A 13,555-nucleotide genomic window follows, 5' to 3' on the forward strand; every position below is an offset into this window, starting at 1 on the left:
AAATATCTCTAGAAAACATTTGGTATATATTATCTTTTATGTGTTTGCCAATGAAGTTTTCTTTATATACTAAGTGGCAAAATCATTAAGTCTAGTATTGAATCCGTTAAAAAATTACATAGTCAGCTAATCTTGCTTTACTTCTCTATCTCGTGGCATCTAAACCGCTGTGTTTTCATTGTTAATTTTGAAATCTTCTAATTTTTCATATTAATACCTAAGTTAATTATTTATGAATCTTCTGTTCCAACATTTTAATGAAATGTTAGGGTAACAACTATAATACTAAATAAAAAATAAAATCCAATTTCTATAGAACACTTTTATTACAACCTGCAAATTCGTCGCACAATATTATACATATAAAATTCAATCTACAAATATTAGACATGCTCTAGGACACTACATGAACCCATCCCATCCCACATAACCGTTGCTAGTTTCACTAAATATGAATGCGTAACAATAATTTAACTATGTTCTGGATGGTTGTACTATAATATAGAGAAGATTAGTTATCCTGTTATAAGCATGCTGAAGATGCTTCACTAATAGATCAGTCTTGTGTTTACATGAAACATTTTAATAAAATCAGATATCACACGATATTTAGTACAATTTTAAAAATCACAATTAACATTTGCACAAAATATATAAGCAATCATTACTCAGGGCAGTAGAATAAATTCAGTAACAATCCAATGATCCGATCACTATGAAATGAGATATACATACATCATATTCACACACATGGCTTTTTTACGCCTAAAGATCAACATTTAGTCACATAAAAAGTAGGCATATGGAATAGAATTTATAACAATCTGAATTTAACATTGATTGTTTGATGTCTACCTATTTACGCAAGTCGACTAAAGTTAAAAGCCAGGCAACAATATTTCCTTACGAGTCCAACTAGACAAACAGCTAATATTTTTAGTACACAATTATGAATGGATAGTCAAATTACAATAGCTCTAACAACTTGACGACAAATAGTACTGCTTCTGATAGGACATGGCCATCAGAATTACCCACTCATTCCTTTACAATGGAGAAAATTTGAAATCTTACTGTTAAAAATGAACACAATTTGTCTTTTAACATGTTTAATACCGTTGAAAACTTCTAACAATGAATGGAAATAAATATTCATATCATTTTACGCACTGGTTTAATACGTATTTCAAATTATGATGTGTAAAAAATTAAGGGTATGAAACATTCAAAATACTACTAAGACAACAATACAATTTTCTGAGAACCAGATGGGTATGTATACATAAAAAGTCTTCATTAAACTCATTACATATCACGTTCATTTTGTACTTTTCCAAATTGCTAAGGCTTTCTATGTATAATAAAAACTATGACTTATGTATGCATAAATATGTTAATGCACATGCTTTGTGGTAAATCCAATTATGAATGATTCTCATAATGAGATTTTTAAAACCCCCCAGTTAAATTACATACGTATTTAGTAAACATAGACATCTATTCAAAATATAAGTCCCGGTACGTCGGTTATTTCTAGTATTAAATTAGCAATGATGTGATGGTGAATTATTTCAAAGAAATTTTTTTTTAAAGCAACTTGATATTAAGTTAATAAATACAATATGGTGGTATATAATTTTATTTACTATAAGCAATAAATGTCTATTAAAGAAGTAAAACTGCAGAGTAAAATAGTAGGTTGCATTACACGAAATGTAAACCATATCTAGTATTTTACTAGAACACAATTTTTAAATAATAGCCTCCCGGGGTAAATTTTATTGTTAAACTAATAAAAAATCTACACAGTTAACCATATAATATGTACTCTGGCTAATCCCAGACACAGGAATATTGGAAAATTTCTAAAACAAAACGTTTCACAAATTCGTTGAACGGGTGCAATAGACTGAAAAACATAATGTTTTACATCTTGCGACTTAACCATTTTAATTATCGTATTATGATAGAAAATTGACAATTTACATAATATATTAATAACAACAATTAGGTAAACAACTTTTATAAAAAAGTTAACTTTATACTTACATACAAATATACTTAAAGAAAAATGTACTTAAACTTAACTATATTAAGATCAATTTTAAGATTTGCCAAAATAGACTTGTGAAAGTATTCTTTAAAGCTTAATGTACTCTAATAACTCGAGAAAAAGTTTAATTAATTTATATTCCTAAATTGTTTCCGCTAAAGGTCTGATATTAATTTTTATCAGCAACACTGGCATTTTTAAATAAAATTATAAGAACATTATTATCATTACAAGCACTTGTCACTTCTGCTCATATGTAAAAAAAGGTTTTATAAGAAAAAATCTAATTGTTTAATCGGCTTTTGAATCCGAACAAATGAAGACTTTTATTTAAACCGATAACTATTGCAGTCTATACTTATAATCGAGGATAACAGTTTAAATGTTTTTAATTGCACTGTTTTCTTTTTTAAACTCAATATAACTGATACAAGCCAAACATTACAACGGCAAATTGTTCGGATTCCACTGTAGCAAGTGCTCTAGAAATATCTCTAAAAAATATTGTTTAAAAGAAATTGCCATTTTAAAGGTTTGATGTAAGCAGACAGTTAGTTACTATCAAAACTTGCAATATTTTGATACAATGACTTTATAAGAGAAATAGTACACTAGCAGCTATTAGAATACATAATTATGAATGAATGAACATGTTCTGCTAAGAGAGCACTTTTGTGAAAATAATTAGTTTTTAAAGCAATTCATTGTATATATTTCATTTAATATTTTCTTCATATTGGGTAAGAGACTTTCTTGCATGTTTATATATTTTAGTGCCATCTTAAATTGAGCATTTTATAAAGATTTGGATACATAATGCATTTATTCTTAATATGAATGTATGAGAGACCAGCAAACATTATGTAGGCACAATAAAGTATATTGCAGAAGCCCTTTGGCAGATTTCATAAATTTCACATATATTCATTAATAAATTATGCAAACATGTAATGGAAATTCTTAACATTTGTAAGGAACGTTATAAATAATATAAATATTTCTATTCTGTGATGCGTCCCATTGCCTATGACTAAAATTATTTAAGTAAATAATTTTATCAATGACCAATAAATCTAATTACGTTTTGTGCAATTTTGGTGTAAAAGTTACCGTAATTTATTCAAATATGTAAAACGATTATTTAAGAAAGTATTATGCATGTTACAATTATTAAGTGGAATTTCCAATAAGAATTTAAGTTAAATTTTGACCTACTTGTAAATTTTTTAGTTAGCATATTCATTCAAATCTACAAATTTTCAAAAATCTATAATAGGAGTTTGAATTACAGCCTTTTAGTCAAATATACTAAAAACTTTTTAAGCATTTTTAACACTTATCAATGAAGAACTACTGACATAAAAATATGCTAAATTGAATACATTACTGGCTGTCCAATTTTAGAACCATAAAACAGTGAAGAATTTCATTGATAATTATTTTAATAAAATATTCTTGCTTTTTATAAATTAGGAATCATTTTTGTATTATTTTTCAGATTTGGACAGCCTACATATGAACGTACATTATCATTACATTACTACTTTAATTAAACTGGCCATTGAAGAAACTATTTTTTTAAATTTACATAATTATAGTAATATATTAATTATTAAGCCCATTTTTTATTTAGTTGCGATACATATAAATTTATTCCTAGTATAAATATATTTTTTCTGCTGAAATAGACATTAAATATAATTTATAATCTTTGGAGTATAAAAAATAAATAGTGATAATAATGTCAGAATCTCCCGTAGAAAATTAAGTATAGATGATATAGAATTTGTGGATTGTTAGGGATTACTGTCATTTTAGTACGGTAATTTTACATCTGTTTCAATAAATACTTTTTTATTCCCTCAATATGATTTATTTAAATTAACAGAGATAACAAATATAGAAAAATAAGAATAATGTTTTTTATGCAAAAATTAATCAAGACAAAATGTCATGTAAATTGCTTTTTCAAGAGAAGAAAAAAATCTGAGGACTTAAATACTTAATAAAGGAAATAATAAATTATGTATTCTTACAAATATTCATTATAATTTATATTTTTATTAGTTTCTTTCGTTGTTATTGAACAGTGATTGTTATTTTATACATATAATATTGTAACATAGATAATGGTAAATATATATTTATTATGAATTATTTATTTCAATAAATAAGAAATACGGGTAGAAAAGTTTTATTTTGTCATCAAAAGATAAGTCTCTGATTTTTCACTATTATGATGACATTACTTTTTAATAGATTGCATAAAGCCATTGTAGATTTTTACAATGAATATTGAATAACATATTATAATTTCATTCTTGCATACTACAGTCGAACCTGGATATAAGAGACCCGGACACTGAGAAACTTCTATAAAAGAGAGCAGGAAAAACTCTGTAAAAGAGAGGAATTCTATCTAAACTGACTTCTATATAATAGAGCTGAAACGTGCCGACAAGTTCTCACGGGTTGTTACGTACATGGACCCGAAATCGTCTTTGCTTCGGAAGTCATTTTGACATTTATAAAATTTACAGAACCCCAGTACAATTCGTATGTTGTATGTATGTGAATCTCTTTATATACCTCTTTACCTAATACATACATATGTCATGTACTTTCTTTTTTTTGTACCTCTTATACATATGTATATAGTAGTACATACATAATAAGAATAGGAAGCCTGATTATGTTTGTACACCTCTGTAAAAGAAAGCACAGATATAAGAGAGACCTCTTTATAAGTGAAAAACGTCCAGGTCCCTTGGGTTTTCTTATATCCAGGTTCAACTGTACAGAATTTGTCATTCGAGACCTTAATGAAACTTAATTTTGCGTCACTAGTCAATAACCCGTGGTTGATTTGATTACTCTTTAAACTTTTATACATTGTAAGTAATAAGAGAGTATTACGATGAAGAGTTATAACATAAAACAATAAATACATACCCAATAAACATTTGACTAACAAATAATGTTAATTAACAGAAAATAAATAAAAAAATTAACATGATATTAATATTAAAGTACCTACGTACAAAAAATACACAAATAATATTGTCAAACAACGATAAATATTATTTTTTCAGTACATATCTGTTATAATACAGATTATGTTAACTAACCAAGTTTATTGAATGTCACATGGTTGGTAGCTATTTTCATAAAATAAATTAATATACAATTTGAGTGTGCTCAAAACATCATTATAACAAACAGTTTTTCTTACCATGCTAAAATAATAATGTGATAAATATTTACATCTATAAAGTAATAGTTTCAGAAGAAAATATTGGTTATTTTACACTCGTGTTGTGATCAAATGGTTCCAAAAGTGAAGTCATACACATTCTTGGAGTACGCATTATTTAGAAATTGGAATATAAATTATACATAGATTTAATAATGTTGTTCACTTTTGTCTTCTTCAGTTATAACAGAAGAGAGTTGCCATTGTCAGAAAATACTTAAATTACATAAGAATAAATTTTAGTACGGATAATCAAGTAATTAGGATAAAATCCTGAATACCTTAGTCAGATTGATTAAAAAAAAACACATCACCTGACCCAGATTCGCCTCTTTGTCCAATTAACATAATGGTAAAACCAATAAGAGATACTTTAAAATAACAACTATTTAGCGTTTATCATTAAAGCTATATCACAACTAAGCCACCGATAACCAGATAGGCTTAAGCTACATCGTTTTGTATCGGGAAGTTTGACCATAATTGACGAATCAAATAATATATTATTTAAATTGTTCATTTTCATTCATCGACTTCAAAAACAGCAAAACAAAAGAGATGTCGCAATATTTTTTTCTTTTACGCATTCAATTGTTTTGGTATCAATTTTGGAACAATTTGAAAGCAACGATAAACAAAACATTTGCAAGGTGATCAGTTGATGGCTTGCTCTGTCATTTGTAGGCAGAGAGACTCCAGCCGCGAGTTAATGTCTCCCATAGATGCGGCAGAGGGAAGGGGTCTCGGTAGAGGGGGAGAGGGAAAGGAAGGATACGACGAGCTCTTCTTATTTGGTTCAGGTATTTGCCAATTATTACCACTTAGGAACGATCGCCACCTGAAAGATATAAATATTCATTGTGAGTATATTTGAATGTGTGAAAAATATATTTTATAAAAGATATCGGATTCCAAAAGGTTGGTCTTCTTCCGGTTTAACTATACATGGTAGAACAGGGATTTGTATATAAAACTTTACATACTTAATTGGTCAACATTATATAAATTTCATTTCCCAGTACATATCTGAAAAAACTATTCATTCCAAATTAACTAGCTGAAAAATATCTTACGCTTTGATCAGTTATGTCTATAGCAATATACACATATAGATTAGGTCATTATACCTTTACAGACTAAATTCGGTAAACTCAACACAGGGCTCTTGGCCTCATTAGGGATAGGTTTTTTTTTTTGTTACATATTTGCATTTAAATAAATAAAATAAATTTATAGACTACGGTTTGAACTAATTAAAAATTAATCAATTCAATCAGCATCATCATTTTCATTTCAGCACCCAATCACCCTTGTAAAACGCCCTTGAGGTATAAAAATTGAGATATGTCAGTTTATTTTTGGATCCATCAACATTCAAATAAAGGTCAAGAGGCCCGATTGCAGTGGTAAATTACAACACACAGGCTTTAAAAAAAAAACAAATCAAATTATTGTTATCTCACTGGGAATAGAACCAGGAACCCCGGTGTGTAAGGCTGTCATTTTTTGGTGGAACTGTGACTGAATTGTAAACAAAATGAAAAAAAAAATTAACAAATTACAACAGGGATGGAGAATACCTAAAATAAGGGAATATGGAAGTCTAGGCACTTACAGGGCTTATGACCTGTCATTGGCTGGTTTAAGTGGCCACTTTACACACTGTGTAACATTCACCATTTAGCCTATGTTTGAACATCCATATTTCTTCAATTCTTCCATTTGTTGATTTTAGTAAGCTTTTAGATAAGCCCTGTAAGTGCCTAGACTTCCATATTCCTTATTAAAGGTATTCTCCATCCCTGTAGTAATTTGTTAATCTTAATGACTCCCAAGGGGGTGAAATCCAGTCTTTTGTATACGAACATTTGGACAAACTCAAATATTGTAATGAAAAAAAAAATGTTTTTTGAGTTTTGAGCATTTCATTTAAATCATTTTATTTTTTTAACCAGTGACCGGGGTTCGTCATTATTGACACGCTTGTACTGGTTTATGTTATCTAAATGTTGCAAACCTTGGTTTTGGTCTTCTTTGGAAAGGCGCGTCTCCAAGATGCGCGAGAAACTGCCTTGGGGGCACTCTATACTTGAGAGACTTGAGTTCAGCAGCAAGGGCAGCACTGCGGGAAAAGGCGTCATGAGACAGCGCTCGGTCTACGAGCCAACAGTGAAGGGCCATGACAACTCCTCCATCGTGGTAAGATGACCCATTTGATAACAGGCGTGAAGATGCTAAAATTGTTTAAAAAGTCAATAATAATATCTATTTATTTCTGCAAAATGGCCTGATTGTGCAGAGCAAATTTCACTATGCATAAATATATATATGAGTCATTCACTTCCAACCCTTCTGCAATGAATTTTCAACAAAACCCAGAAATCACAAAAAAAAAACAACACAGTTTATTGAGACTTTTTTGCTTTCCTACAATTTTTAGTGGAGATTGAAGCAGATTACCCAGAGATTTTTTTTTTTATTTGTAAAATTACATTCTGACTATATTTTTCCAGTTTTTAGTGTACATGGGTTTGCAATTATACAACACATGTTTTCTGAAAAAATAGTTTATATAAATGTGTAAAATATTATCACATTATAAAAAAGAAAAAAATAGTATTGGAACTAAGAAGAGTCAATTTATTAAAACATATATGAAACGATACAAAGTCACTCCCCATTATGGTACACATGAAATACTTTCCATAGAAAATTTATATTTTCTCGCTCCTTACAGTTAAGTCAGTAGTAATTATTATTATACAAATAGTCTAATCATATATTTTAATGTAAAGGATCTTCACTGACAAGCCATATAAATTGGCTCGGCGAGTCCTGCAATAAAAAAAATATTAAAAAATAAAAAATGTATCTATTATATGTAAATAATAAATAATGAATTATTTTTTTCCTTTACATAATGGGGAACCTTAAAACATATATGTACACCACACAACCTTACTGGAAGACACTCACACGCTAGACTTAAGACAGTTTACACCGAACACATAATTCAGTTGGGTGGAGAGCAGGAAGAATACACATTGACAAGCATACTTTGATTACGTTTATTGAATATTTTTTGAAAGCTATATTGCTGTGTATACTGCTGGCAGAGCCTAAACCGCAGGAACTTACATTTTGTCATTTATTGATTCGTAATTGAGAGTGAATTTTCTGTACCCGAGAATTCATTATCTCGGTAACAAACACATTGATGACCAAAAATAGACGTATTTGCTTTTACTGTATAAAACTTCAAGAACAAATTATTCTAATTGAGTTTCTAGTATGTATTTTCATTTGTTTTCTATGTATTTTATTTTTTCATTTTAAATTGTATTTTTTTATTTGAAAATTGTTTATAACCTCTGTATATGTAATAGGCCTTTAGGCGTTAATAAATAAATAAATGAGTAATCAGCATTTTATTAGATAAGTGTATCCAACTCTTTTTTCGTTATGACAACTATAAGGTTATAAATTAAATACTTACCTTTACAGTAACATCGAGAATGATTGAAATACTAATATGCGGTTTTTAAAAAATATTTCTAGCTTGATTATGTTGAATATTTTTATTTTAAATAAACGCCAGGTGTCTTTTGAAAAAAAAAAATACATTATAATTTGATAAATAAACTATGTTTTAAAAAAATACATATTTGATTTAATTCAAACTGCTTACATTCATAGAAGTAACACCTTAATTTCAAAATTGAAAACAACTACAGCGCAACATTATTAAGTCAAAAAATTAGGTTTTTTGCAGTATCAAGTTTTAATACTGTATTTTAACTAGTTTTGGGCAACTTTTTGTTCGCAGTAACTGATGTGAATTTGAAAAACATTTTTGTTTTACTTATATGACACGCTTTTTCTCACAATTAATAGTCATCATCATAGCCTTATGACGAAATTTAAAAAAAATTGAAGTTTTTATCAATATCATCGAGATTTACTAGTTTGAAACGTTTTTTGCGTTTTTATTAAAAGCAGATTTTTTAAGTTACGGCAGTTTATGGATTGCACGGCAAAATAATAAATTAATAAAAACAATTGCCTTAACATAGATGGTAGTCTAGAAAGGTAGCAGTGTAACTTAGTAATGCACAGTGTAATAAATAAAAATAATATAACATTATGAAGAGATGCATGAAATATAAATAACTACATATATTAAAGTGTTTCATAGTGATATTTTTTTTCTGAATAAAAAAGTTTTAAAAAAAGAGAGAAATGAAACTTTAAAAATCATTATAACCAAGAGGTTATACTATGAACATAGGATGTCAGTTTTGTTGTTCACTTATCCGTCAATCTAGTTCTGGGTCAATTACATTAATGTCACAAACAAGTGTATTAAAAAAAAAATATTAATACTTAGATAAAAACTCAGGCATATATAATTTACGTTTATACAATTAGTTAGTCACGTGAAACATGAACATTCTTATAATATACCTATATCTATAATGAAGAAGCACAGTGGTTTTATTTTTAAAAAAGATTCGTTAATAGACTATCAAACCAAGCTAAAGAAGAAATTATTTTTATGTATCGTATTAAAGCCATGATTTTTTTAAGTTTCGCAATTTCAAAATTACTCCGCCCGTGACATCACTAGTTGTTGTCGGTGAGTTTTTCTGACGTTTAAAAAGTGACCCCGATACGTATGAAAACACACTAAACATGGCTTCACGGAAACTGGAAATATAACAAAAACACATAATGGATCGGCTATTCTAAACAGCCGTTCACTAGAACTTGTAATGTTTTCATTTTTATTATTTTTTCATACATTTTTATGAAACAACGCCATACTCCAATTTCCGGTAGCACTGAAAAAGTTAAGGGTCTAAAAATTTATGTCATAGAAATATATTGTATTTTATTTTATCAACAAAAAAATGGATGCGTATTTTATTTGCAATACTTAAAATGCAACAATATAATTAAAAACAAAGTGTAAAAACATTATTGTTACATTTTCTCGTAATATTCTGTTACAACCTAAAGAAAAAATAAATGAATACCCTCATTACAAGATTATTCCATAAATTTTAACCTAAGTCAAGTTTGACATTTTTCTTTTCAAAATTTAGTTTGAATTGTTAAGATTGTACATTTGATTAAAATTATCATTTATTTTACTTTAGCTTTATTTTGCCTGCCGTGTTTATATTAAGATAAGATGAAATATACAGATATTTTATCTCAAAGAAAAAAACTGAATGCCTTAATTTAAATACTCGAGTAAAATTAAATTTTACACTTACAGAGGTCAAGAACTCTTACTACCAGAGTAGCGAGGATAGATTCTGGTTTAATGGGGCTGATAACTATATTCCGTAATTGCTCCAATAGTACCGTCATGCTGGCTAGAGATATAAAAGAACCACTCGATAGTTCTCGTTCCATTCCTTCCAAAACAATTTGTCTTTCCGCTAACTTCCGTATAGATAGCAGTAATTTGTGACGAGCACCTTTAGTCACACCTAAAAAATAAGAATTAATAAAATCAAAATTACTGAAGTGCCGCAAAAGCAAAAGTGAGGATGTATAAGATGAGATACTGTATTACAACAGAGGTGTTTTGGGATAGTCGAGTTTGATTCTCCCCCGGTTTCATAGGTGTCAGGTGAGAATCGGGAAAAAAAGGAACCCCTTTCATGTAGTTTAATCGAACCAAACTCGCCAGTAAATTGAAGTAATTTGACCCGCTATATTAAAAACATAGTTATATATGTTTCTTGTAAGAGTCCTCTGGGCATTCAATAAATAAATAAATATGTATGAATAAATTAAATGATACTTAAAAATACACTTCCCTATTTGGGTTCCAGAATACACTGAATATAATCTAAGGCAGCCTACCTAATCTTTGAAGGTAATCCTCATCAATAGACATCATTTCGTCATAGGATATATTTGAAAAGAGCCATATGTATTTATGTAGCCTTAAGGTTTTCAGCCAGTGCGCGACAGTCGACATTCCTCCATGGTCCCCGACATTGTTAAATCGTAGGTCATCTAATCTCGTTTCGCTTCCGCTGCTGTTAGGCAAGTTACCCATCGGTCGCACATTCAGCAAGCTATGTTCGCTAGAGAGAGAAAAGCTTCTAGGTTTCTGAACAAAGTACGGGTCATTGTTAAGGTTTTCCGAGGAAGAAGACATGAACACGTATGATGTCGAAGGAGGGGTCAAACTGTTGGATCTCCTCGCCTTCGGTTGGATGATCACTGGATCGAATAATACCCTATCATTGTCACTGTTCAACTCTATTTCGATTCCGTTCTTCGAGAAGGATTCATGAAGAACTTCGTTATTAATTTGTATGCAGATAGGTTCTGTATTATTTGTTATAACCTGCTCGAGGGTACTTTTAAATTCCACGTTTTTGCCGATGGTCCGCCTGAAGGTTTGGCAGCCATTACTCGGCCACACGGGCCTGAGTTGGGAGGAAGGGAGTTCGGGTTGCTGCCACACATCCAGTTTGGACTTGCAACTGTTGGTCACGTGTTCTTCTAACTGTTTTAATAATTGTGTCAGTGACCTAAAAACAAACAAAACAAAGTATAAAAAATCAGCGATAAAATAATTCAACAAGTGGAAATTTTATCTTTTCTGGAAAATCTCACCTTCTGTCGTTGTTGTTAATCGCGGGATGAATCAGGAGGTAGGACAGCAACTGTTGGCACTCATCAGTATATTGTGAGACGTTAACACAATGCCTCACTAAGTGAGGTACACAGCTGAGGTAAAGGTCCTTCGCCTTGTCGTTGCCTGGTCTCAGCAGAGGCAGATGTGTCAATAGTTTACTCAATTTGTCCCCGACATCTACGTCCAATTGCTGTTCCGCTCCTTGTACCATGGAGGCGACAAAACTAGGATCGTTGGCTTCAGTCTCTCTAAGTATGAACTCCGCGTTAAAATTTTGCGCCAGAGCAGTGTCGATAACATATCGAAGCAATTTAAGACTGTTGGTAGGGACTCTTCGAAGCAAAGCGCATAGAACTACGGTTTTCTCGCAAGTCGTCCACCCTTCGAAAATACCCGCCACACCCCCCACTTGAGTACTAAATGATCCACTCATTCCTATTTCTAGCATCTGTCGTGTATTTGAAGAAATTTGTCGGCAACTTGTCGATACATATAAAATTATGGCGAATTTAGCCGCCACATTTCTGATTGACAAGTGATCTAAAATAATATCCTGCAGACACTGAGCAAAATGTCAAGCCCCAAAAGCAATCTCAACTATGGTCACTACACTCGATTATGTATAATAAATCTTCTGTAATAGTTGCCGTTTTGCTAGCTTGTAAAACAAATTATTTTAATCTCAAATATCACTGACTGATAACGTGGAATCAGGCTACCTTTCAAAACATTCCCAAATCGCCCCAAGATGGCTGTCGAATCACTGTAGGAAACAGCAAGAAATTACAGTAATGCTGCCATATTTAATATTTTAAATTCCCTATAATATGGAATACTGTTCATGTAGGTAGGATGTTTTTTTTTTGACGCGGTAATATTTAAAAACGTCTAACACACGATCAGGTTTTGCTAAAAAATAAAAAAAGGAGCAATAATACAAAATTGATTTTATGCTGCAATATTTTTTGTACTGAAAAACGTTTGTATTAGTAGTCGTTTTAATGTCATTTTAAGATGCATGAATAATTATAAAATAAAATCGGTGGGTAGGTAAAAGTAATCAGAAACTAAAACCGATAAACAAAATTAACATAACATTGCCATTGATATAAAAAAAAAACGAAATGCAGGTTCACGCTTTGTAATATATTTAAGTATTTTCTTTTATTCGGAAATGAGCAAAATTAAAAATAATATTTCATCAAATTTCTAGTTTTACAGTACGTTGTTTTTTGTGTGATAAATAATAATAATATAAGTAATAAATACATATTTTTATAAATTTTGATGCAATATGAATATAAAAAATAAAGTATTCCGTCGTAGAATATTTAAATGTGCTGTTTTGATTTTTTAATTTTTTATTATGATTTATTTTTCGGATATTATTCTTTACTATACAAATAAAATATTTCATAGTGTTTTGAGTATGTCCAAATATTTGTAAAGAAATAATATTTCTGTACAATATTATTGTAATTTTTACCCTCTAAGGATTTCAGCTAAAGATACCAAAATCTCAACGGAGAGGAAGAAAAAAACTATATTAGATATCCGAGCCGAGATGAAGGAATTATTAGGGAAT

At 29.9% G+C, this 13,555-nt stretch overlaps 1 protein-coding gene across 1 annotated transcript; it reads right to left on the reverse strand.

The window, feature by feature from the left end:
• Positions 1–5,136: 5,136 nt before the first annotated feature.
• On the reverse strand, positions 5,137–12,732 carry smg (sterile alpha motif domain containing protein 4 smaug). Its single transcript, XM_088230550.1, has 5 exons — positions 11,949–12,732; positions 11,184–11,863; positions 10,586–10,804; positions 7,324–7,540; positions 5,137–6,144 (listed from the first exon to the last, which is right to left on the reverse strand). Exons 1-5 carry the CDS (start codon positions 12,416–12,418, stop codon positions 5,961–5,963), a joined length of 1,770 nt encoding a protein of 589 aa, XP_088086676.1. The 5' UTR covers positions 12,419–12,732; the 3' UTR covers positions 5,137–5,960.
• Between the last annotated feature and the right edge of the window lie 823 nt (positions 12,733–13,555).

Source organism: Micrasema longulum, unplaced genomic scaffold (assembly GCF_059751315.1).
Source record: "Micrasema longulum isolate JH-2025_06_02 unplaced genomic scaffold, ASM5975131v1 h1tg000779l, whole genome shotgun sequence".
NCBI classification, from domain to species: Eukaryota; Metazoa; Arthropoda; class Insecta; order Trichoptera; family Brachycentridae; genus Micrasema; species Micrasema longulum.

Excerpts from the sequence above, each read along its gene's own strand:
- smg (XM_088230550.1), bottom strand. The coding sequence starts at position 12,418 with ATGCTAGAAATAGGAATGAGTGGATCATTTAGTACTCAAGTGGGGGGT. Across the intron at positions 10,805-11,183 it reads GGATTACCTTCAAAGATTAG|GTGTGACTAAAGGTGCTCGT; the intron begins GTAGGCTGCCTT and ends CTTATTTTTTAG. Across the intron at positions 7,541-10,585 it reads AGTAAGAGTTCTTGACCTCT|CATCTTCACGCCTGTTATCA; the intron begins GTAAGTGTAAAA and ends AAACAATTTTAG.